At 32.5% G+C, this 23,263-nt stretch overlaps 1 protein-coding gene across 1 annotated transcript; it reads left to right on the top strand.

Annotated features, from left to right (window-relative positions):
- Window positions 1-6,661: 6,661 nt before the first annotated feature.
- Window positions 6,662-10,185, top strand: LOC105159085 (AP2-like ethylene-responsive transcription factor ANT). The gene is made up of 9 exons (XM_011076029.3): window positions 6,662-7,603; window positions 7,676-8,159; window positions 8,322-8,404; window positions 8,557-8,565; window positions 8,668-8,756; window positions 8,857-8,930; window positions 9,044-9,094; window positions 9,191-9,267; window positions 9,397-10,185. Exons 1-9 carry the CDS (start codon window positions 7,339-7,341, stop codon window positions 9,936-9,938), a joined length of 1,674 nt encoding a protein of 557 aa, XP_011074331.1. The 5' UTR covers window positions 6,662-7,338; the 3' UTR covers window positions 9,939-10,185.
- The last annotated feature ends 13,078 nt before the right edge of the window (window positions 10,186-23,263 follow it).

Genomic DNA, 23,263 nt, shown 5'->3' with positions numbered 1-23,263 from the left:
CTTTAATTTGCATTGTCAGCCCATTGCATCAGCATAAACATTAACTGCACTGTTGTAGGTGTTTGTGTTCTTGTGGAATAATTACATTTTAAGTCCCTCATCTTCTTCATGAAACTAATTGCAGTACCCTCTAGTCACATGTTACCAAATGGTCCAAATGTTTAAATTTGAGAAGAAAGAGGACCTAGAGGGGCTAAAATTGAATTAATAAATAAGGGTTAATTGCACTTAAACTCCTTCTGAAAATATGAAAGTACACTTTCCATCCAAAAAATTTTAAAATTATACTTACATCCTGCTATGAAAAATTTTCATTTATATTTGACCCTCTTTCGCTAGAGGTTGGAATGAAAATTCTGATGTCAAGAAAAAAATATTATATAAATTTTTAATTTTATCCTAATTTAATATTCTCATATAATATTTTTATGCTTATAAGAGGGTACACATAATATATAACGTCAAAAGGGTGTAATTGTAATGAAATATTATTTGTGAATTATAGTCATTGGATAAAAAGTAGCCGTTTATGAATGAAAAAATTGATCATTTTTTTTTTTAATTTTCTATATATGGGGTGAGGTGAATACATTGAACAAGATCAAGAAATAGATAGAACAATGATGTTCACCCCACTTTATAGAAGATAAAAAAAATTAAAAGTTGACTGAGGGCTAAACTGAAAATTTAGCCCCTCATTAGTATAAAATATTATAGAAAAATATTGAATGAGGGATAAACTAAAAATTTATTTATTTATATTTTTTTTGCTGACGTCAATATTTTCCATCCAAATTCTAATGAAAGGAGTTAGATGTAAACGATCAATTTTAGAAAAGGGTGTAGGTATAATTTTAAAAAAATTAAAAAAAATTATAATTTTATATTTTTTGGGGAGTATAAGTATAATTAAGCATAAAAGAATTAAAAGAAGAAACATGTAGTTATCGGTGTCATTGTATTTAAAGTTTGAAATGGGACAAGTGCAGAATACAGAATTAATGTGTGATACCCCACGCATTTGGAGTTTTATGGTTAGCAGAAGAACGCTTTTAGAAGAAATGGTTGCAGCATGGAGTGGTGTCTTATTGGAGCTTTGTTTTAAATTCGTGTTAGCGTTTTCATAGTGGCTTATAATAGGGTATATCTATTCTGTCTCTTAGGTTGTTACTCTATTTGTGTTAAAGAGAAGCAGTCAATTTATCTACTCTGATATATATATAAAGAGAGGGGGAATCTATGGTGATTGCGACCTCACACTTAGCCTTAGATCATGACCTATCATTGCTGCTTCTCAGAGAGAGAGAAAGGTTCCAATTACTCTTTAATACTAAAAAGGATTAATTACACTTACAATCCTTATTAAAATGCGAAATTATATTTTTCATCCAAAAAAAAATTAAAACTGTACTTGCTATTTTTTCAAAAATTTATCGTTTATATCTAATCTCCTTTTGTTAGAATTTAAACGAATATGTTGATGTTTAGTAAAAATAAAATACATAAAATTTTAATTTTACCCCTCATTCAATATTCTTTTTTAATATTTTTATATTTGTAAATAGTAAATATAATATATATAGAGTCAAGTAAGTGTGATTATAATAAAATATATTTCTCATATTATAACTATTGGATTAAAAACTAGTTATAGGTGAATGAAAAAAGTTGTCACCTTTTAGTATTTTTTTTTTCTACTTTTTATATAGAAAGTGAGGTTAACATTATTATTACATCTATTTTTTGACAATGTCTTGTTCAAATACCTCATTCAGTACTTCAACAAACATACGGAAGAATGATATCCACCTCAATTCATATATAGAAAGTACAAAAAAATATTAGTTTTTTCATTCATAAAAGATTACTTTTTATTCAATGGATATAATTCGGGACTAATATTTCATTACAAAACACCTTTTAACTATATATGTTACTTTACCATCTTATAAGCATAAAAATGTACAATAATGTTAAATTATGGGTAAAATTATAATTTTGTGAAATTTTTTCTAACATCAGCATTTTCGTTTCAAGCCACAACGAAATGGAGTTAAATGTAAATGGAGAATTTTTATACAAAGTGTAAGTGTAACTGTGAAATTTTTTAAAATAAAGTATAATTTCATATTTTTAAAAGAAATGTACCGTTAATTAACCTTTTTGTTTTAACATTGAACAGGTAATTTCATAAATTGTATTGAGCACTGAATTTCATAGAATTTTGTAATATAATTGTCCTGTTGAAAACTTGTATTTGACAATTTTTTAATATGGATTCTTGTGGATGAGAACAACTCGAGACCTTAGAATCGCATTTATTGAAGAGTTTTAACATTTTGTCTGCTGATTTCATCTTATATGTGTGGGGAAAAAAAAGAAGAATAAATAGGCTGCACCTACCAAAAATTTTGATTGAGGTATTTGTTGTGGTGTAGTATTTTAGGGGTGGAATCGAGTATTTCGGATCTGATCTGACTTGAACGGTTTCGCCTCAAATTTTCAAATTTTTTTTATGAAACAAAATTCAGGTATTGGGTAATCGAATACCTGAATTAAAACATCGATTAGGAGAATCCTACCTGAATTATCCGATTGGGGACCCATTTTTTTTTTAAGTGTAATATATTTTTTTTTAGGGTTTTATAACTAAAATAACTACACAAAAGTCCGGGTATCCAACCCGAACTATCCAAATCCGCACTACCTGACCGAACACCCACTCCTATTTTAGAGTGTCTGTAACAATTTATGTATTGTGGTGCGAATAAGTTGTAAAAAAAATTGAAAATTTTAGCAGTAGTAAAAATGAAGAGTATTTAAAAATAAAAATTAAAAGTAAAAAATAAATAGAAGTTCGAGTGTTTTAAAAAACAACTTAATGATTACGATCTTACAAATAAATTACAGAACTTTATATGGATTTCTTTATAATTTACTTAAATCAACTTAATTTAAATAATTTAAAAATAAAAATAATAATTTCAACTAATTTTAATAATAACTCAATATAAAATAAGCGTTTGCAAAGAGGCGAGCGTAGATTTGGTTTTGGATTGTGTGTGTGTGTGTGTGTGTGTATCCCTCACACTTTTGACGTGAACACACTCTGTTTCTTGTACCTTTGCTTCATTTATTCTTCTACACATATCTGCCTCTCTCTCTCTCTATCTCTCTCGACAATAAATATTGTGTGATTGTTGGGCACTTGAAATTTAATGTGTCGGAGCATATAGATATCTGTGATTATTACTATCATTTAGCACCGTAGCCTCATAAATTAAATTGCAACATGCAAACCACATAAAATTGATCTAATACTGACAAAAAAATTAATTGAAATTGATTTATGAAAATTCATTTTGATTCGATTTGTTAAACTTAACGAATCAAATCTCTACAGATTTTTTTTGTTTGATAATTTTTTTAGTTTAACTCGAATTCGATTTGATCAGTGTTAACTAACAAAATATATTTAAAATTACGTATTCGAGCTCGACTCATGATTGATTCAATTAAAATTTGTTTGAACTCAATCAGATCAGCAATTTAACCAAATTTAAACGCATTTTTAAGTTTCTATATTAATTCAGACAAGATTGAAGAATAGTGTTTGACTCAACTCGAATCATTTGGTTATATTAAAGAATTTAAGGGGGAAATTTATAAATAAATTAGAAGATATTATAAAAAAAAAAAGGGTTATAAATACATGGAAATAGTAGTGTAGGGGGTGAAAGTGAGATGAAAAGATGGGATGGTGATGATTTGGTTTGAGGAAAAGGCAAAATATTTGTGATTAATAGTGTGGGTGGATTGAGTGATGATTACCCATTATCAAAAAAGAGAGCTCCTCATCTCCATCTCCATCTCCTTACAACTACTTTGCCTTTTTCCCTCCCAAAATCCCACTCTTTTTCTTCCTTCAAAGCTTCAGACAAAATCATTCACGTTTGAATATATGTCTCTAAAGAAATCCTACCTCTTTCATGCATTTCATGCAATCAACCGCACGAATACATCAATTCTTTCCCATCATTCATATTCTTCACTTAATTCCTCATATAAATAAACTTATTTCTTCATCCTATTCTACGTCTGCTCCACATTTTCCATTGCCATAATTTAGGACTACAATCTATCTTTTTCAACTTCAAATTTTATTTCCATCTTCAATTTGAGTTAATTATATGTTAGGCGATCAATCACATATCAAGTGTGATATACTTGTTTTGATGATTAAAATTTCATCCAGATAAGAATTTTCTTTTTAAACTTATCATAATGGAAATTCTAACCTGATCTTGCTCGAATTTTGCGACTTTGAGGGTTGACCTCTCAGTTAAATGCTAACTCCACCAAGATAGTATATTGGGTTCCTGAGAATAAAACAAGAACGTGAAGCTCGTCGGGTGCATTCCCGCCAACGACCCTCCAATGCTCAAGTTAGTATGATCGAGGTAAAAATGTGCGATTAGAAGTAAGCAGGTCGAAAAGTCTATGAATCAGTTACCTCGAAATATAAAGTTTTGGGGTATTTATAGGTCCTATATAGATACTGTTGTAAGGGATATATGTCATCATCCTGTTGACCATCATCCTTAATTGGACGATCTCATGCCGAGGTCCTCATATGGGGTTCGGATCCGAGTCTGGAGTCACCCGACCCGTCTTCTCAGAAGCACTCTGGTTTTGAATAGCGTAATGACTTAATTACCCTTCATTAAGGGTATTTGAGATATATCGTATAGAAATGGGTTTTACCCATCATTACCTACATCGGATTTGATCGGACCTGATCTAATTATAAGATAAATACAATATATTTGTAGTATGATCAATATACAATTTAGGAAAATAACTCATTATATAAAAAAATATATTGGGATTGATTTGGTTCATTAGAATCTAATGTGGAAAAATAATTTCTTAGAGCCAGTGGTCAAAATACCATATTGTATATGTACCTTTACTCTTAGAAACTATCAATGAATTGCATTTTTGCCCCTCAAAAACATAGGTAGACAAAAAAATATTACAATGGAGTTCTTACATGTAAGTGCTGTGTATTTTTTATTTTTATTTTATTGTTGGTGCACTAAAAGAAATATGCATTTTGTTATAATTAATAATCATGATTAAAAGTAAATATTTAATGTGAATACTAATTATCTACGACTACACAATAATTATTAGTCGTTATTTCTACAAGCAAAGCCAAAACACAATTACAACTAGAAATTATGGCAGATGTTTCAACTGAAGATAAAATCACAATAAATATTGATTGATCATACTAAAACTTTGAATTAGATAATATTAATTTATTATGATTTTAAATCATAATGATTTATAATACTAAGAATAATTATTATTATATTTATATTGGTAAAATATCCTTCACCGGCCTGAACTAATTATTACTTAATATTCTAATCTAGTAAGTTGTAAGGGCTGATTAGTCCTCAATCATAATATGTATAAATATGTTTGCCAACGCATAAAATAAGAGATCTTATCAATTTAAGATGCATCGTAATAAAAGTATTATCACCCAAAGCATTGTGATTTTAAAGGGCCCTTTGATCATCATTCCGGGAATATATGGGCGCGAAAAGAGGCCCATTCCCGCCTTTTGCATGCAAGCAGATGTTGACTAATACACCACCAATCTTAATGGTATGATTGTTTTAGTCAGATTAAACGTACATTCTAATATTTACGTTCCTTTTTAGATGGTTAAGTTTTTAATTTTTTATTATAATAAATTAAATATAGAAATTTAAATTGGGCGTAAATGTGATTTTTCTTAATATTGTTACTATTATTTTCTCATTTTTTAATAAACTTTTACATTTGTGCCATACAATTATTTTGTTATTTACGAATTTATGGAAAAGTAATATCATAAGGTTATAGGCCACCATTTTATACTCATCAAACTCATCACCTCACTTTGTTTTAGAACAAAAGAATTGATTAAAAATATACATTTGAAATTTCAAATATAATAATAGAATTATTATTACATAATGGAAGACGGTAATAATTCTATGTCCAGTTGGAGGTCGAAAACTGAAAAGTCTAGACCTCCTGCTGCTGTTGTCGAAATTGGACTTTTAGAGTGTGTGTGTGTGAGAGAGAGAGAGAGAGAGAGAGGGAAGAGAAAAGCTGTAGTGCATGAAATGACTGGATGGGCAGGCAGATCTACAGCTTCTGCCCCTCAAATCTATCCAAAGCCCTACTCCTCACCCACCCTCTTCACTGTAAATTCAAACCAATCTTGTTTTCGTTTTATATTATCTCTCTCCACTCATCTCTTTTATCCATTGGCCCTTCAAATCCCCCCATCACCATTCATCAGGACAACAAAAAGACTGAGTTCTCTATGGCAGCATACATACGTACATCATTTATGTACATGTTGCATGTAAAGTTTATTTCCTTATGAAAACGAATTAAGTATTTTTGACCGTATTTCTACCGTATATGACTTAAGTATAGTTCCATGAAAAGAAGTACGTACATACATATAGGTACAAGACAAATAAGGCGTCTACTTTATTGAACAGAATAGCTATAACAGTTCTGGCCTTGAAAAGGAGCCGTCTGCGGCTCAAAGAAAAGTGGGCTTGTAGAAAGAACTATTTGTTTAGTACATAATTGTTTTCTTTTAATTTATAAGGATGTTAGAGCGCTTAAGACAATCATTATAACTGCAGGGGTTATCTTCAAAGTGGGAACTGGGAAGTTAATTATGATCAGTGTTAATGTGGTTCGGGTTTTGTTTTCTTATGTTGTTAAGAGATCCTGGGTTTAAGGAAAGGGGTTTAAGAGTTGAGTAAATGTTGTTTGGGAGAGAAAAGAAAGTGAAAAAAAGGGTCTTTTTTCCTTTTTTTTTAATTCTTGGCTACCTCATATATATATATATATATGTACACAGATCCCTATGGAAGGTGGGGAGGAATACCACCCATTTCCCAGCATATGTTACTTGCTGAAATTCATTCTTTTTGTTTAGTTTAAAGTACTATATATATATGTATCAGTGTGGGTGTGTCTGAGAGAGAGAGAGAGAGAGAGAGGAGGGGATTGCATAATTGCATAGATAGGAGAGAATTTCTTGTTGAGGTGGTGGGCTTGTGTTCTCTTGTATTCATGGGCGTTTCTGCAGCAATACTACTAGAAACGCAGATTCAAGTGTTCTTTCCTGATGGTTGAAATGATTACTCTATTTTCTACCCAATGATTGATTTTGTCTAGAGAAGAACACTAGTGACAAGAAGTGTAAGTGTGTGTTTGTTTGTATAAAAAACTGAGAGAAACTATAACTCAAAGATGATGCCTGTGAAGGATGACAACAATGGCAGCAACGTTCCCACCAACTGGTGGGGGTTTTCTCTCTCACCCCACATGAAAATGGAGGCCAACACTTCTTCACCAAGCTTCTATCTTTCCTCTAATCCCCACCTCAACACCGCTGCAGTCTGTTATGGTGTGAGTGATCAAAATAATGAATTTCACTCTCCTTTGCAAGTAATGCCTCTCAAATCAGATGGTTCTCTTTGCATTCTTGAAGCCCTTTCCAGATCTCATTCACAAGGTTACTTATTAGTTTCAACTGTTGATACTGTTTTTTCTTTTCAACTCTCTTTAAGTCTTTGTTTTTGCTCAGGTTCTTCTCCCAAACTGGAAGATTTCTTGGGCGGGACAACAATGGCTCATCAGAGGGATGCCATGGTTTTGAGCCTTGACAGTGCATTTTACAACCAAGAACAGCAGTACTATTCTGGGCTTAACTTCAGTAGTAATGGGCTTCCTTCGATGCCTGAGGCTGAATTTCCATGCTTGAAAACATGGGCTGATCATGGCCAAGAACTTGAACATCAGCAGGTTAATAACAACACAAGTGTAGCAGAAGATAGAGGTGGAATGGGGTTTGATGAGTTGAAGTCTTTGAGCTTGTCCATGAGCCCTGGTTCTCAGTCGAGCTGTGTTACTAATTCCAGGCAGATCTCACCCACTGAGGCTACTGAGTGTGTGGCCATGGAAACTAAGAAAAGAGGGTCTGAAAAAATGGCACAGGTTAAGCAAACTGTTCATAGGAAATCTATTGACACATTTGGGCAGAGAACATCTCAGTATAGAGGTGTAACAAGGTCAGTTCCGTGCCTTTTCTTCTTTAGATTTCTTGTTCATTTTTGGCATAAGTTTGAACAGTTTTCAACTATTAGCGTGATTCTTGTGCTTTTGTTTTCTCTATTTCTGTTTTCAACTTTATTTGGTTTGATTTATTGCTGTTATGTCTGTCTTCTCTTCAGACACCGGTGGACAGGTAGGTATGAGGCTCACTTGTGGGACAACAGTTGCAAGAAGGAGGGGCAGACTAGAAAAGGAAGGCAAGGTTAGTAGTCATAATAAACAAACGCCCTTCTACACTATTCTTTTTTTATGTATTGGTTTTTCCACCTTATTTTTCTACAATTTCATTGTCTAACTGTTGGTGTGAATGTTGATGTCATGCTCCTGCTTCTGGTCTTTTCCCATGATGTTCAGTTTATCTTGGTAAGAATATACTTCTAACAAGAATAAAATTACGTAGTTCCTTAATGTGGGAATCATTTATATGTGAGTTACTGTTATTTATAACTGGTAAAAATTACTCAGGAGGCTATGATATGGAAGAGAAAGCTGCCAGAGCTTATGATCTTGCTGCTCTCAAATATTGGGGGCCGTCGACGCATATAAACTTTCCGGTATACACGATCGATTTGTACAATTGTATCCCATGTGTGTTTAATAGGTCTTGGGAATTTTTGCGAGTTAGCAGAGTTATATGTTGTGCTGTTTCTGCAGTTGGAAAACTACCATCAAGAACTTGAGGAAATGAAGAACATGAACCGACAAGAATACGTTGCCCACTTGAGGAGGTGAACTTACTCAAAAAACGACAGCTTCGGTGTCTTCCTGAGAAAATAACACTGGAAAGCAGCTGTTTTTGGGTTTAATCTTATGTTTGTCTGTTTGTTTGTTTCAACTTCAGGAGAAGCAGTGGATTTTCCAGAGGCGCTTCGATGTACAGAGGTGTCACGAGGTTAATTTTTAATCTCAATTTCCATTACAAATCGCAACGTTAATCTTCTTTAAGATCATGCTGTTCGTATCGCTTAAGTTCATTTTTTTTGTCCAGGCATCATCAGCACGGAAGATGGCAAGCTAGGATCGGGCGTGTTGCCGGGAACAAGGATCTCTACCTCGGAACTTTCAGTAAGTTTTTCTGTTTTTGTAAGCTTTGAGAGGTGCTGTATGGTAAAGTTGCTTCAGCATTATAGATTCTTGATTTGTGTCCCATCAGGTTTGGAGAAGTTGGTAATAATTGTTCATCTCATATTTCAGGCACACAGGAGGAAGCAGCCGAAGCCTACGACGTGGCTGCAATCAAGTTCCGGGGTGTTAATGCGGTTACTAATTTCGACATCTCCCGATACGACGTTGAGAAAATCATGGCGAGCAATACTCTGCCAACGGGGGAGGTGGCGAGACGGAACAAGGAGAGCGAGCCTATTGCAGAGACAGTGCAGAGAAGTGAGATTTCTGCTCAAGGAAACGCTAACGTAAAATCAACCACCGGTGGGAATTACCATAATCCTCTTTTCTCAGTGGCCCTGCAGCACGATCTGATTAACACTGCTTCAACCCAAATGGCCGCCCCTCCTCGACATTTCTCAAATTCGTCGTCTCTGGTTACGAGCTTGAACAGCTCGAGGGAAGCTAGCCCCGACAGAAACGGTGTCCCCTCTGCGAAGCCTGGTACCTTTGAGACTAAGTTCATCAACTCCTCAACCAATCTGAATTCCTGGATTCCGGTAGCTCAGCCGAGGCCTCTCCCGCTCACGACGACTCATTTGCCGGTTTTTGCTGCTTGGAATGACGTTTGAAACGCATCGGTGTATCGTCTTTCATGTTAAGTTTTTGCATGGAGTAGAACAAGGGGAAGAACATGTAATTGACAAGGGTGGGATCCAGTTATCTCTGTGTAATCATATCTTTTGTCAAAATCAAAAGACCTTTAATTAATTAGCTCAATATTGGAATCAAGATTTTGGCAAATGGAGGGAATGGTAGTAAAGATAGGTTTGTCTCATGATGAACTCTTACATATGATTGAATCTGCTTTTTCTGTTAGTTCATGTCATGAAGTACAAGAAACCAGCTCATGTTTCCTAATAATGTTAGAAAAAGCTAATGGTTTGACCACAACATCAACATTTTTCCCTCTCTATCCACATAATCCATCATTACAATTACCCCTTTTTTCTCCTCGGAGCTTTCCCCAAAGGCAATGGACGTCTGTTCCCACCCATAATTCATAAAGCAGATTCTTTCCTGAGGATAATCCTCTCCCTCTCTCTCCTTCTCTTCCTCTTGATGTAATTATATATTAATTTTTTTAATTTAAAAGGTTATATTTAATATCATTAATTTTTTGATTTCATTTAATAAATAAATTTCTTATTTAGTCAATCTTTATAAAATTTGCTAACATTAGCAAAAAAATTTAATAAAAATCTATATTTAGCTTGATTGGACTTTCAAGCCAAACAAATACTATTTTATCAAACCATCCTTATACATATTTATAAGTATAATTTGATTGAAAAAGATTTATTTGACCTACAATATTAAGTTAAACAGAGTTAAATATGGACTTTCATTCTATTTTTTTTAATATAATCAAATTCTGTGAATTTTGACTAGCGAATGGATCTGTTTATTGGCACAAATACAAACATTAGAGATACTACATGTAATTCACTTAAAATGTGCGCATAATTATACAAATTTTAGGAGAGGACAGTGTAATTATTCCAAATTCTAATTTTTTTTAAAAAAAAGTGGTACTTGTTAAAAAAATTGCAATGTTATTAAACATTTAATAATAAAATAGAATAACCAATCATGCCACATTTTATATTTTCTATAGAGAAAAAAATGAAAATATAAAAAAAGGAATCAAATTCTTGCAAACACTGGGGTAGCATGCTTTTGGATTTGTGGGGTCTGATTAGTTATAGTATTGTCTGAGTCTCCTATTTTATGCAGCACTCTGAATTGTATTGTACCCATAATAATTTCTTTCCAACCCTTTTTTTGCATTCCACTTGGGGGCTGTATTAGGTTTGGAAAAGCAGGTTTATGTCCTAATATGACATTTTCACTAAATAATGATTTTACCCTATTCTGCACAATCACACACGTACACACACTCATCTTCCCACGGCTGCATAATATTTATTAGCTGTTGTTTTTATATATGAAGATAAAATATTAACTAAAATTTAAAATTACTGCAAATAATTGTAATTAAAATTTAGTTTTAATATTAATTTTATTTGATCGTAGTAGATAATTTTAGTTTATTATAATTTAAAAAAATGCAATATAGATAGTGGGGTTTCGTCAAATAGATCGAATAATTCAACTTGTTACATTAAACAAATCAAATTGAAACAAAATATTTTATTCGTTAAACTTTTCAGCTCGATCCCATCTCGATGCGATTAGTGAAAAGATAATAAAATATATTTAAAAGAAAATCAAATTAATTATTTAAGCTTGATTCATGTTTGATTCAATAAAAATTCATTTTGCGCTTGATTGAATTAATAATCGAATAATTACAATAATTCAAATAAATATGAAGAATGATGCGTTGGACTCGACTCGAATAATTTACAATAGCAGAGGAGAGTGGTAGATGAGATTGATTGAGTATAAAAGATTGGTATATGGTGCATAATAATGTGGGGGACAATGAGGAAATAATGGCAGAAAAGCTGGGAAAAATGGGAGGGCAGTAAAGGTAATATTTAGGTAAGTGTGTGACTGTGTGGTAACAGGGAAAAGGAAAAGGCAAAGGCAATGCCCCCAATTTTGGATGTACGTGCAGCAATATTCACATTCTCCACAATTAGCCAAGTGATTGACGTAGACCAAAATTAAAGACGTCATATTCAACTTCATCTGTAATCATTATGTTATTCTCATCACTTATAAACCCTCATTAGCTGGCCATCATCCAAATTAAACTTTTATTTCATTTCTTCAATATATAATATTTAGGTTTAGTGCTACACCATTTCATTTCATTTTTTTTGGTCGCATACAGCGGTTTAATCCTATTAATGTGATGGAGGTAAATTATTTATATTGATTAAAGTGGATCTCATGCTTGACTTTGGATTAATTTGTCCGTATGGGATATTATTAGGACTCGGGATCTTTTTTTAATTAATTTTTTCGGTAAATATAAAATACCCACAAGACGGGATTCGTGTATTTTTTATTTGGGTATAGGTATGGACATCTAATCTTATAAATATCTGCAACTAATTTGGGTTGTAGAAAGTCCTTTTTTATTTTGAACGAAGCATTCTTCATATTTCCTTCGATCTCATCTGAACTGACTTAAGTATTGAAGGATGTTATCTCCCACCTCACAACGAGCCTAACAATATGTTTCTTCTTATTAGGTATCCAAAATATATACTTGCCGATTGCTTTTAGGATCGTCCAGATCTTCTACTCGAATCAATACGCGATTCAACAATATTAATTTATAATCTAAAATCATATTAATTGTGTTAACTTATCTCATAATAATTGCTCTTGTGATGGAGTCAAAATAAAAAAAGACGACTGTTAAATTGCCAATAACTATTAATCAATAATTATTATTATAATAGATTAATACTCATATATTAATTAGACTCGAACACACGACCTCTTAATTATAGAACATCAATTTCATTAATTGAAGCGGGCTAATTGGCCCAATTACGTAAATACTTTAAACTAGCACGTCATGTAGTTTTGGTTGAAGACATGCATATCTACACATATCTTCATTTTTCAACATTTTCTTGTGCTTTTCCAACTTAAATTATTCAATACATTGTTAATCACTTATCGACAAATTAATAGGTGTATGTGATGAAGGAAGAAATTCCTCACTACAAAGAAATTGAAGGTCAGAAAATTGTCTAACTTTGATGGGACATTTGATAACAAATAAACAAATATATAGCAAATTAAATGCGACATACTGTAGTTTCATGTTAGCTAGATGGCCCAATCGAGCGTTCGATGGTCAAAAAGACCACAACTCACACCCGAAATTATTGAAAAAAGCACAAAGATACTTCGTCAATTTATGTGCAAAAGTTGGAACAACCTGATTCCAAATTCTTCAAACTTTAAGCTTAGTCAATATTAATGATTACGTTTATGTTGGATTTATTGCGAATACATATAATTAAGTTTTGTGTAAGACAGTTGTGTAAATAATGTTAGTGCACGACGACTGCATGGTTTCTTACAATAATAAGAAGCTTTAATCTATAAAGTTTTTATAATGTTGGTTTAATGGACCTGATCGCAATTGTTGATTTAGATCTCTTGCAAAATTCCAGCTACACTCTTTAAGGGGTGTTGGTTTAATATTTTTTTTGAAAAATACAACTACACCTCCTAAGGATTGTTAGTGTATAATTTTTTGGGGTATTCATGTAAACTTTGCCTTTGAATAGGGGTGTAGTTATAATTACGACTATAACATCAGGAGGTGTAGCTGTAATTTTGTATAAGTAAGGAGCATTTATATATTTTGACCTAATCTTAAAGGATGTCAATATAATTTACCTTGAAATTGAAGATCTTGAGTTTAAACTACATGAGGAGCGATTGTTGGCTTGTGAGGCCAAGACAAGCCTCATGACAATTGTTGGAGAGTAAATTGTATGTTTGTTTGGCAATAACTACTCTTATGATAGGGTCACAATTGAAATATAAGATTTGAACTGCTCGACGCTTTAAAGAAAAATGACTATTGATGCGGGATTATAGTCGAAAACGCGGTGTTTAAGCTGCTTAATGATTTTCTTTAATAATTTAAAATATGGAGTTGCAATGGGGCTATTTTAATTGTTCCCCGTGTAAAAAATTGAATTACACCACATTAACAATAATCTTAATTTTGAACACAACAACAATGTTGATTGTAAGTTTGTGCAATACACAACATCTGTTATATTAAGATGATGATATTAAACATAGTACTCTTTAAACATCTACTTCACTTTATATTTTGTTTTCGAAAATCACAAAATTTAGGACCACTAAACTAAAATGTATATGTTCGAGAAAATATAGAAGATTTGGACAGGAAATATTGTCTTAGGAAAAAATTATATAATAGAAGACAACCATGCTATAATCTTTAGTACCCCATGAAAATGATGGGACTAGTATAAGGTTCCAAAATTTCAAATATTAGGTGAAAGGTTTGTAACAGGTGTTTCCCCTACAGGGAGCTTGTTTCCTACCATGAAACTTACCTCTTTTACTAATTTCCAAAATTAATGGTCCCTCTTTTTTGTTTGGACCCCCAATAATTTATGCTGTTTTTTGGCTTATGCTGACAGTAATTTCTTAGTGCAATGCCAAACAGAGCGACAAATTATGTCCAAAAGTCTTGCATATAATTGTCCCATTTCAATCTTGTACGCGTATTGACATGCCGACACATATAAAATCATTCATAAACTACAATAATAACTTGTATTTGTGAATTGAGCATGGAGATAAAATTGATTTTTCAGATGTATTTAAGTATTTTATAGTTAGGCATCATGGGTTTCGACATCTTAAAATTCTCGTCGTGCGTCATTGTTCAAAATTTATATGTATGATTATGACGTTTCGAAACTAAATAAGACGTAATTGATATAAAATATTGTGTATCATATTCTTCTAAAGCTGTAAAGCTAACCAAACTACTTAGCCCATTTATGTGATTAGGCCCTTTGTACAACCATCCTATAGAATCGGGCCCAACCAAGTAACTAAATGACGGGCCATGTGTAAGCCAACTAGCCAAGGATAGAATTCTTTACTGTTCACGGCAAATAACTGATCCGTTGTCGTTAGACTCTCTGCAATGTATTCTCCTTATTTTGTTTTTTTCATTAATTGGGAAAAATGAAAAGGAAAATGTTTTTTTCTTTTTGAAATAATATTTTTACTCTTTTATTTTTATTATTTTACTTTTGTCTGGCTGAGAGAGTAAAAAGTTGCTTGTCCAAATATGTTCAATACGTTGTCTTTGGGCTTGACTTTTTTAAAGTTTTGAAAATGAGACCTATAAAAAAATACATTAGCACTTTGATATCCAAATTAATAAACACTAATAGAAATAAGAATTGAATTTGAGAAAGCGTTAAATCAGTTGATGACCTGGTGCAAGAGTGATTTTAGTACTAGTGTGTCTGTGCGTATGAATGTTAACAAAAAACGTTATCTTAGAATTGCGGGTACCAAGGTAAGTTGGTCTTTACTACTTTTGGGCTCCTTCAAGATTCCTCACATTTGTTTATTTTCTGACTTGCCATCCTTGGAGAGCTTTCTACAGTTGGCAAGCTTTGGCTATATCACTTGGGTACCACTTGTATCTTGTGTAACGAAGGGGCTACTGAAACACACAATCGCCTCTTCTTTCATTGCCCCTACTCAAGACACTGCTTGAGGGTGATCCGGCGCACCCTGTGTTTTCACTGGCCCCACCGTGACTGGACTACTGACGTTCTGTGGGCAGCAAAAAAGGTGGCGAGGAAAGCATTGTATCTCAACATCTTGTCGTGCACTATTGGGCTCTCTTGTATACCACATATGGCTCGAGTGCAATCTTCGACGATTTGATGGAGGAATACGCGGGGCACCTTCCGTAGAAAAATTTATTATTGAAGATGTTCGACACGGATACTTAATGTTGATTTACCTCCTTCTATTAGTACTTGTTCACTTTTTCGCTTATGGCGGATCCCTTGGCCTGTTGAGATGACTGCCTAGCCTTTCATGTCGTATTGTACTGATGTACTACGATTTATTTAATAAAACTTACATTTATCGAAAAAAAAAAATATTATCTTTAATGGAGGAATAAACCCTCTTTCATAGACCTCACCTTTTGTCGCCTAGAGGAGTCCAGACCTCCAGGGACTGGGGAAAGCAATACCCGCAGGATAGAATCAATTCTTTTCTCCTGATTTTTTTTCCATATTTTTAAATCGAGAAAGATTGAAACTATTGATTTTACACTTTGTAAACAACAAAACTCAAATTTACTGCACTAATTTTTGTGGAAATCCCTCACTGGCACCATTTTCATTTGAAAATAATGGGATCATTGAATTTTGAGGTTGCTCAAAATGTGGAGGATGCAAGTATTGTGTGTTGAGACTTAAATTGGAGAACAAACCTCCTCTCTCTTTGTGGACTTATTCCTTATTCATTTATTGAGTTGGGTTTTCTTCATGTGGTGGTTTCAAAAAATTTTATTGTTATACATTTAATATCCTTGTGTGATTTTACAGAAACCACATTCGTTTATGTTATTAACATCATCATCTTTGCAGGTGTATCATAGAAAATATGTTGAAAAATTTATATTATACAACAATGAATTATTTCATTTATGAACTTTGAAACTAAAATGCTATATGCTAAAATGTTGAATAGTTGTCTAGATGCCAATTTAATTTTTTGTGAATGGATTAAGGAAATACATCTTTAATGATCTAATTTTTTGCATTATACACGTTATATTATTTTTTCAGAAAGAGTTAAAAATAGAAAAAATTATAGTACAATACAAGAGTTCTTTAAGTTAATTTATTCACCATTACCCTTAGTGTACCCTATACGAGCACGTTGATATGTGAAACTCAAAAAATACATTTTTAGCATTGTACTTTTGTGAAAATACGAGTTTTTTATTCTTTGTTTAGCACTATCCTTAAAACACCCTGTAGCACCCTCTGATGGTACTCAATTGTATCTCCCCTAAGTATCATACTTACAGTAAACTCTAATTTATATATACAAAAATATGCACATAATACAATTCTTGTTGAATATACATACGTAATCTCATCATTACAACAAACACAGTTAATTTCTCATCTGGAAGATTATAAATATATATATATATATATTCGCAAATAAAATACCACAAAATGAAACTATTATAATTAGTTCACACGTCATATATGTTCTTAATTTGTATTTATATATTTCCAAAATGTGACTTCTATTTTACTAATGGGTGAAGAAAAAACTACGTATTGTCGGTAGACCTCATAAAATAGGATATCTATTGAGCTGCAGAATCTGCAAAAATATGTTGAATCTTATAGTTATCTAAGGCAATAGAAATAACGAGAGCACCATTATGGGCTTAATGAACTCCCTGAGTATTATTAAGTCCAAAGTTGATCGTGGGATTCTTTGCTGGTGCTTTGTGGTCAATCTCCATCATGATTTGGGCAGCACGATCATGTGTACGCCTAGATTTCATGGAGTCCCATCCGTAGGTCTTCGACTATCATGTTTATCACCTCTTTGGCCGGTGTGTTATCGTGTTTTGCTCCTTAGTAGGAGCCTTATCCTTATGGCGCTCGACACTGCTTCCTAGAGGGATCAACAGGTTGATCCTCATTTCTACGGGAATATCTATGGCTAGAGCATTTCTCTTGTAGTTCACAATGCCAATTTTTGTAGATGTAGTCCTTTAGGTAACCAGCTTGGATGAACCTTTCTATCTTCTATCTTAGTTGGCGACATTTATTCGTATCATGTCTGTACTTTCTCTAGTATTTGAAAAGTATATAGATGTGGGAAGTTGTGGTCCTTCCTCAGCACCCTTAGACCACTACAAAATAGGGTGTTTGTTTATGGCCATCAGCATCCATGTTGAGCTAGTGATAAGTGGGGTGAAATGTTCGGTGCTGGGTCAACGGGATTCAACTATCCTCGTGGTTCTCTTCTATTTCTGAGAGAAGAGGTGGCTTCATAATCCCATCTTTTATCATAGATGTGCTTAGCAGGGAGTGTGGTGCCATTATAAGCAAGTTGGTGCTAGGGCATCTTGAGGTGAGCAAGGAGCTCTTCCGCCATAATATCTGCACTAAAGGGAATACTCGCTCTAATAGCGGGGCCTCCTTCCTTACCTGTTGACAGAGTTCCACCACTTCTTTCTTGAGAGAACTCTAGATTTATGGAGGTTCGTGATTGGCCCTCTCCTTGCAGACGAGATCAACTAGTGTAGGTTCGTCTTGCTGGAGTTGGTCATCGGTTCCTCGATTTCCTTGTGTGTTGAGCCTCTCCTGGTGAGAAGATTGTACTGCTCCCTTGGCTTGGGAGCCCCGAAGGGCTGAGTTGACGGTCTTGCGATGAACTGGAAAAACTGCTAGAGGAAGAGCGGGTTGGTTGTAGAAGACATGCTTGTCGGATCAAGAGTGAGAGCAGGGGTGTTGATATCCCTTAGTGTTTGTTCTGGAAGTGGAACTAAAAAACCTGCTGCAGCAAGGAGAGAAATGTTTCCTTAAAAAAAGCCATTGTCACATCCATTTTCAAAGTTGGACATTTCTTACATCTCTAGCTCAAATATCCCACAAATGGCACCAATAATGTGTACCAAGATCCAACACATCACAATGGTTGAAGGATCTTCACTGAAAATGAGGACTAACCTACAAACAGTTCTGATGCTTACGTCAATAATGGATTTACTGAAGAGATAATTGAAAATTTTGAAATAGCATAAGAGTAATAATGAAATAGTTGAAACGACTTGACAAAGTATCAATTTAAAGTGGGAATAATGTTGGAGAGCGAAATAGGGCGAGAAGCTTACTGAAAATCAAGAGAAAAGACTAATTACATGAATAATACTTGATTCCCTCATGAATGCACAATGACCTTTATTTATAGGCCGATGAAGAGCAAATTTAAAAGTTGTAGCAACTTGTGATACATCGTTAGAAAGCTGCATGGTTAGATTACTAATAAAAAAGGAACAGATTGCTATTTGGACTTAACTTTAAGAAGTTATGACTATTTGACCAGTCATGTCAGTCAAGCCTACTTATGCATATTTCATTTACCTACTAATACCAAGTCAGCCACCATCACTTTAGGAGTTTGTTGAAAGTTTTTTGGCATGATATGTCTCATGGTGTTAGAAATACGTATAACTTGTCATCTCTAATATTTGTCGAGTTATCCTATTGGATTTGGCTTATTAGCCTGCCATGTTAGTATAATAGATGGACTATGGACATGATACCTTGCTCATGGGCCATTTGAACTAGGCCTGCTCGACCGATTATTTGTATTAAGTCTACTAGTTGGATGTGGCAAATTTGATGCATATGTATAAAAAATTTATAATAATTAAATATTATTTGATAAAAAATTTTACTATAGGAAAAATGATAATATGAAAATAATTATGATAAAGACTAAATAATTTTGTGAGAGAATATTTAAACGTAAGAAAATGAGAAAAAAGTTATCAACTAAAAATAAATAACTATTTTAAAAAAGTAGTTTTTTCCACTTGTAGATAGTGGATATATGAGAAGTTAGTGAGTAGAAAAAAAAAGGCATACTAAAATAAAAAAATACCAAAAAGATGCTCTCCTTTAATATACAACATAAGTACTCCATTTCAAAGGTTTCTTCTTCTTTTCTGTTTCATTTTAGTAATTTATTTTAGGAAAAATTGCGTAAAATCCTCATGTGTTATGAAAATTCAGCTAAAAAGCCATGTGTTAAATATATAGGCAAAAAAAATCCTGTATTTTTTGAAATTCTGCACACGCTCCTCTGGCCATTTGTTTTACTTAACGGTATTTTTCTTAAATTTCCGTTATACCCTTGTTGATATAAATTATTGTTATTATAATGATTGTTGGATCTTTTATGATTGCATCAAATCCATAGGATCTAATCAACTTTTAATAGCCATCTTCAATAAATAAAATTGAACGGTCCAAATTTTGTGTATTTTAAAAATGTATGTTACACATATATATACGTACAATTATGTATATGTATATGTATAGTTGTAGATGTCGATGGAAGGCCGTCGCTCCACCTCATGCCTAGATCTGGGTGGCCGACGATGCTCGTATCCGCCCAGATCGATCGTAGAAATAGGAAAATTTTCAATTTCTTTTTTTTAAAATAAAGTTGGGCTCTCCTATGGACTTTGTATTTTCAAGCATTACTTGCATAAAAAATCAATAAAACATTCTCACTACTTTTGAAAAATATGGAAGCTGAAACTAAATATAAAAACATAAAAAAGGGGCTATAATTTGCTTAATGTTTACTATTATTTTATGCAATGAATCTAACTCGTCTTTGTTGGTGGAATCCATGCCTTTTTGTGCACAATTTTTATTTCATAATATTTGTTTACTTTATGGAGTGTCTTTAACATGATTATTAAAAAAAATATTAAATATGAAATTCAAAGGACATCATATGCCCCCACCAACAAGGCTTTCGGCCTCTAAGTTTAACTCTCTCATAAAAAAAAATATGAACTGAGTCTAAATTATCAAATCGTGTAACTTAAATTATAAACGTACGGCTCAACTTTTATCATTTAATATTTTCGCAATAAAAAACTTTCATTATTATAATATAATATATAGAATAAATACAATTTTATTTTTACTCGATCCATATATGAAAAATCGTTATTACATCATATAAAAGAGAAGTAGGAATTTGGGGGATGGCTGAGGAAACGTGGGAGTGGTATTAAAATGATTATTGTTTAGGTAAGTCTGAACATGATGGAGGAAGATGAGATGCGAAGAATACTAAACGATCATCATGCTTCGTTATTGTTTTCGATTTCTTAAAAGCAGAGGAGATTTTCCTACTTTTCAACTCAACTCCACCCCCCCCCCCCCCCATCCCAATCCCGTCAATCATTGCTTCTCTTCCGCGCATGCTTCCGTTTCAGTTATTCATCGATATGGGTTATGATTTACGACTCACTAACATGGAGAATTACATTAAGAGGAAGAGAACGACAAAACTTGGGAAAATTATAATCCGAGTCGGGTTTAGCTAGACATCTAAATCAATTGTACAGTGACTATAGTATATTTGTCATTATATTAATATATAATTTAAAAAAATAATTAATTACATATCAAGTATATATGATTAGTTTGATTCGACAAAACTTTAACCACCAACTAAGAATTGTTTTCAGAACTTGTGAGAGTTTTAGATTTGTTGTTGCGATGATATAACGATTTTAGTGTAATAAAGAGGCAAAATGATGGGGAGTAAGGACCACATCGTACATGAAAAGAAAGGGGCATTTGAAGGGCATGGCATAGCTCAGGCGTGATGCTGTCTGTGCCTCTTTTATATTTGCTTCACCTTTACTGTTTATTATTTAATATTACGTTACTTAAATATTTCAAGTACTACTACTATATAATGTTCACTCGTCTCATGATTTGGGTTATTTTCGTTTTTTGTTTTTTTATGCATATGATTCATTACAGTGGTGGTACTCAAATATTAAATGTTGATTGAATATTTAAAGGAATAAACGAATCAAAATTTTAATATAGAAATATGTACATGCTCATATTTATAAAATTTAAATATACAATTTTCTGATTGTGAGACTTTAATCTTAATTTCTATATGATTGATACAAATTGTGATTTTTCATTTTGCAGGTGATACGAATTATGATTGAGAGTCTTTATTCAAAACGTGGTTAATATATTATTTTACATGTTAATGATACGAATGAGAGTCTTAGATCATAAAAATAAGATTCTTGTTCAAAATGTATGACACTACTTTTTTACACGTTAATTTAAATTTAAAATTTATTGTGAAAATTGTGTGATTTGTGTTTATAATCATATCTCAAAATAATTTTATATATAAAATATCATTATATAAATTATCACAATTACATATAGTGTGTAAATGAATGAAATAAATTTAAAAATTAAAAAAGTTGCAACGATGAAAAGTCACAACATTGTCGCTAACCTAAAGTCATGATTGCCTCCCTACGTGCAGGTTTTAACGGTTGACCATGACTCCAGAATAAAATTTCATTAGCTCTCAGCAGACTCTCATCCCATGTGCACGATCACGATGTGACTAGGAACCAGTCCACAGTCACGTTGCAAAAACTCTACTAAATACTTGTGGGAGTATAAAATATTTTTCAACTCATAAGCTATGTAAATTCTATATGTCTCTCAATGCAAATGAAAAAAGTTAATGTCCCTTTAAATAGTTGTAATAATTTGACCGTTATAAAACATTAAGTGACCTAATTAAAATCATAATATTATAATAAATTCAATCATAAATAGACCACATAAATATATAAAATATAACAGTTAAATACTTATTAAACCTTATAAAATTACAATTAAATCATTATAATAATAGGGCCATAAACCTCAAATAGATATCAGATTAAACTGGCAAATTAAGATCAAACAAAGTGTTGGAAATAATTTGACAATGTAAAAAATTTTAAAGCTTATTTCCAACAAAATCTTATTATAATTTCTGTATAATTGATGCGAATTATGACATAATGATTTCTATTTAATTTGTATCTAAGTGCCCACTCTCCATCGAATCTACTAAATAAATTTGACAAACGAAAAGTCTATAAAACCTAACCCAATTAGTGAAATTGAGATACTTTAAAATTATGGTTTGAATCCCATTAACAAGTGAGATGTTACTATATTTTAATAGTAAGTATTGATTAGATATAAATATTTAATATTAATTATTAGTATTTGATTGTTATAATTGTCTGTTGTTATTAGATATAAATATTTTACTTTAATAATTGTACTGGATTCATTTAATAAATAATACTTTACTATTTTCATTTAAAAAAATAAAAAAACCAAAACTAAAAAATCCTTGTCATACTATCTCATGAAAAGCAATAAAAGTAGCAAAAAAAACAAATGGGCACCGACCAATAAATTATTCCGTTTTCATATAATTAATAATAATAGTTTGTCTCGTAAATAAAACCTTAAATTATAATGATTGAATAGAAATAGATGGATGTAGGATGTAGATGTCGAATCTAAGCACCCCCCCCCCCCCCGCCCCCCAACACACACGGACTTAATTCATGTCAATTGCAATGTACCCACAGACTGACAACTTACGTCTTCTCTCTCTGTCTCTCACACAGTCATCCTAATTTTTCTCCTTTTGCTATTCTTATTTTCCCAGTGAAGCAATAGCTGTGGAGCTCTACTTCCGTACTAAATTATTATTATGGTTTTATATTATATTCCTTGTACTCCTCAATTATTTAATGTAGTTTGAA

The sequence above is a fragment of the Sesamum indicum genome, linkage group LG3, assembly GCF_026168435.1.
Source record: "Sesamum indicum cultivar Baizhima isolate 11 linkage group LG3, ASM2616843v1, whole genome shotgun sequence".
NCBI classification, from domain to species: Eukaryota; Viridiplantae; Streptophyta; class Magnoliopsida; order Lamiales; family Pedaliaceae; genus Sesamum; species Sesamum indicum.
This window is presented reverse-complemented; position numbering and strand designations above follow the sequence as displayed.

Excerpts from the sequence above, each read along its gene's own strand:
- LOC105159085 (XM_011076029.3), top strand. The coding sequence starts at position 7,339 with ATGATGCCTGTGAAGGATGACAACAATGGCAGCAACGTTCCCACCAAC. Across the intron at positions 8,160-8,321 it reads CAGTATAGAGGTGTAACAAG|ACACCGGTGGACAGGTAGGT; the intron begins GTCAGTTCCGTG and ends TCTTCTCTTCAG. Across the intron at positions 9,268-9,396 it reads TCTCTACCTCGGAACTTTCA|GCACACAGGAGGAAGCAGCC; the intron begins GTAAGTTTTTCT and ends CTCATATTTCAG.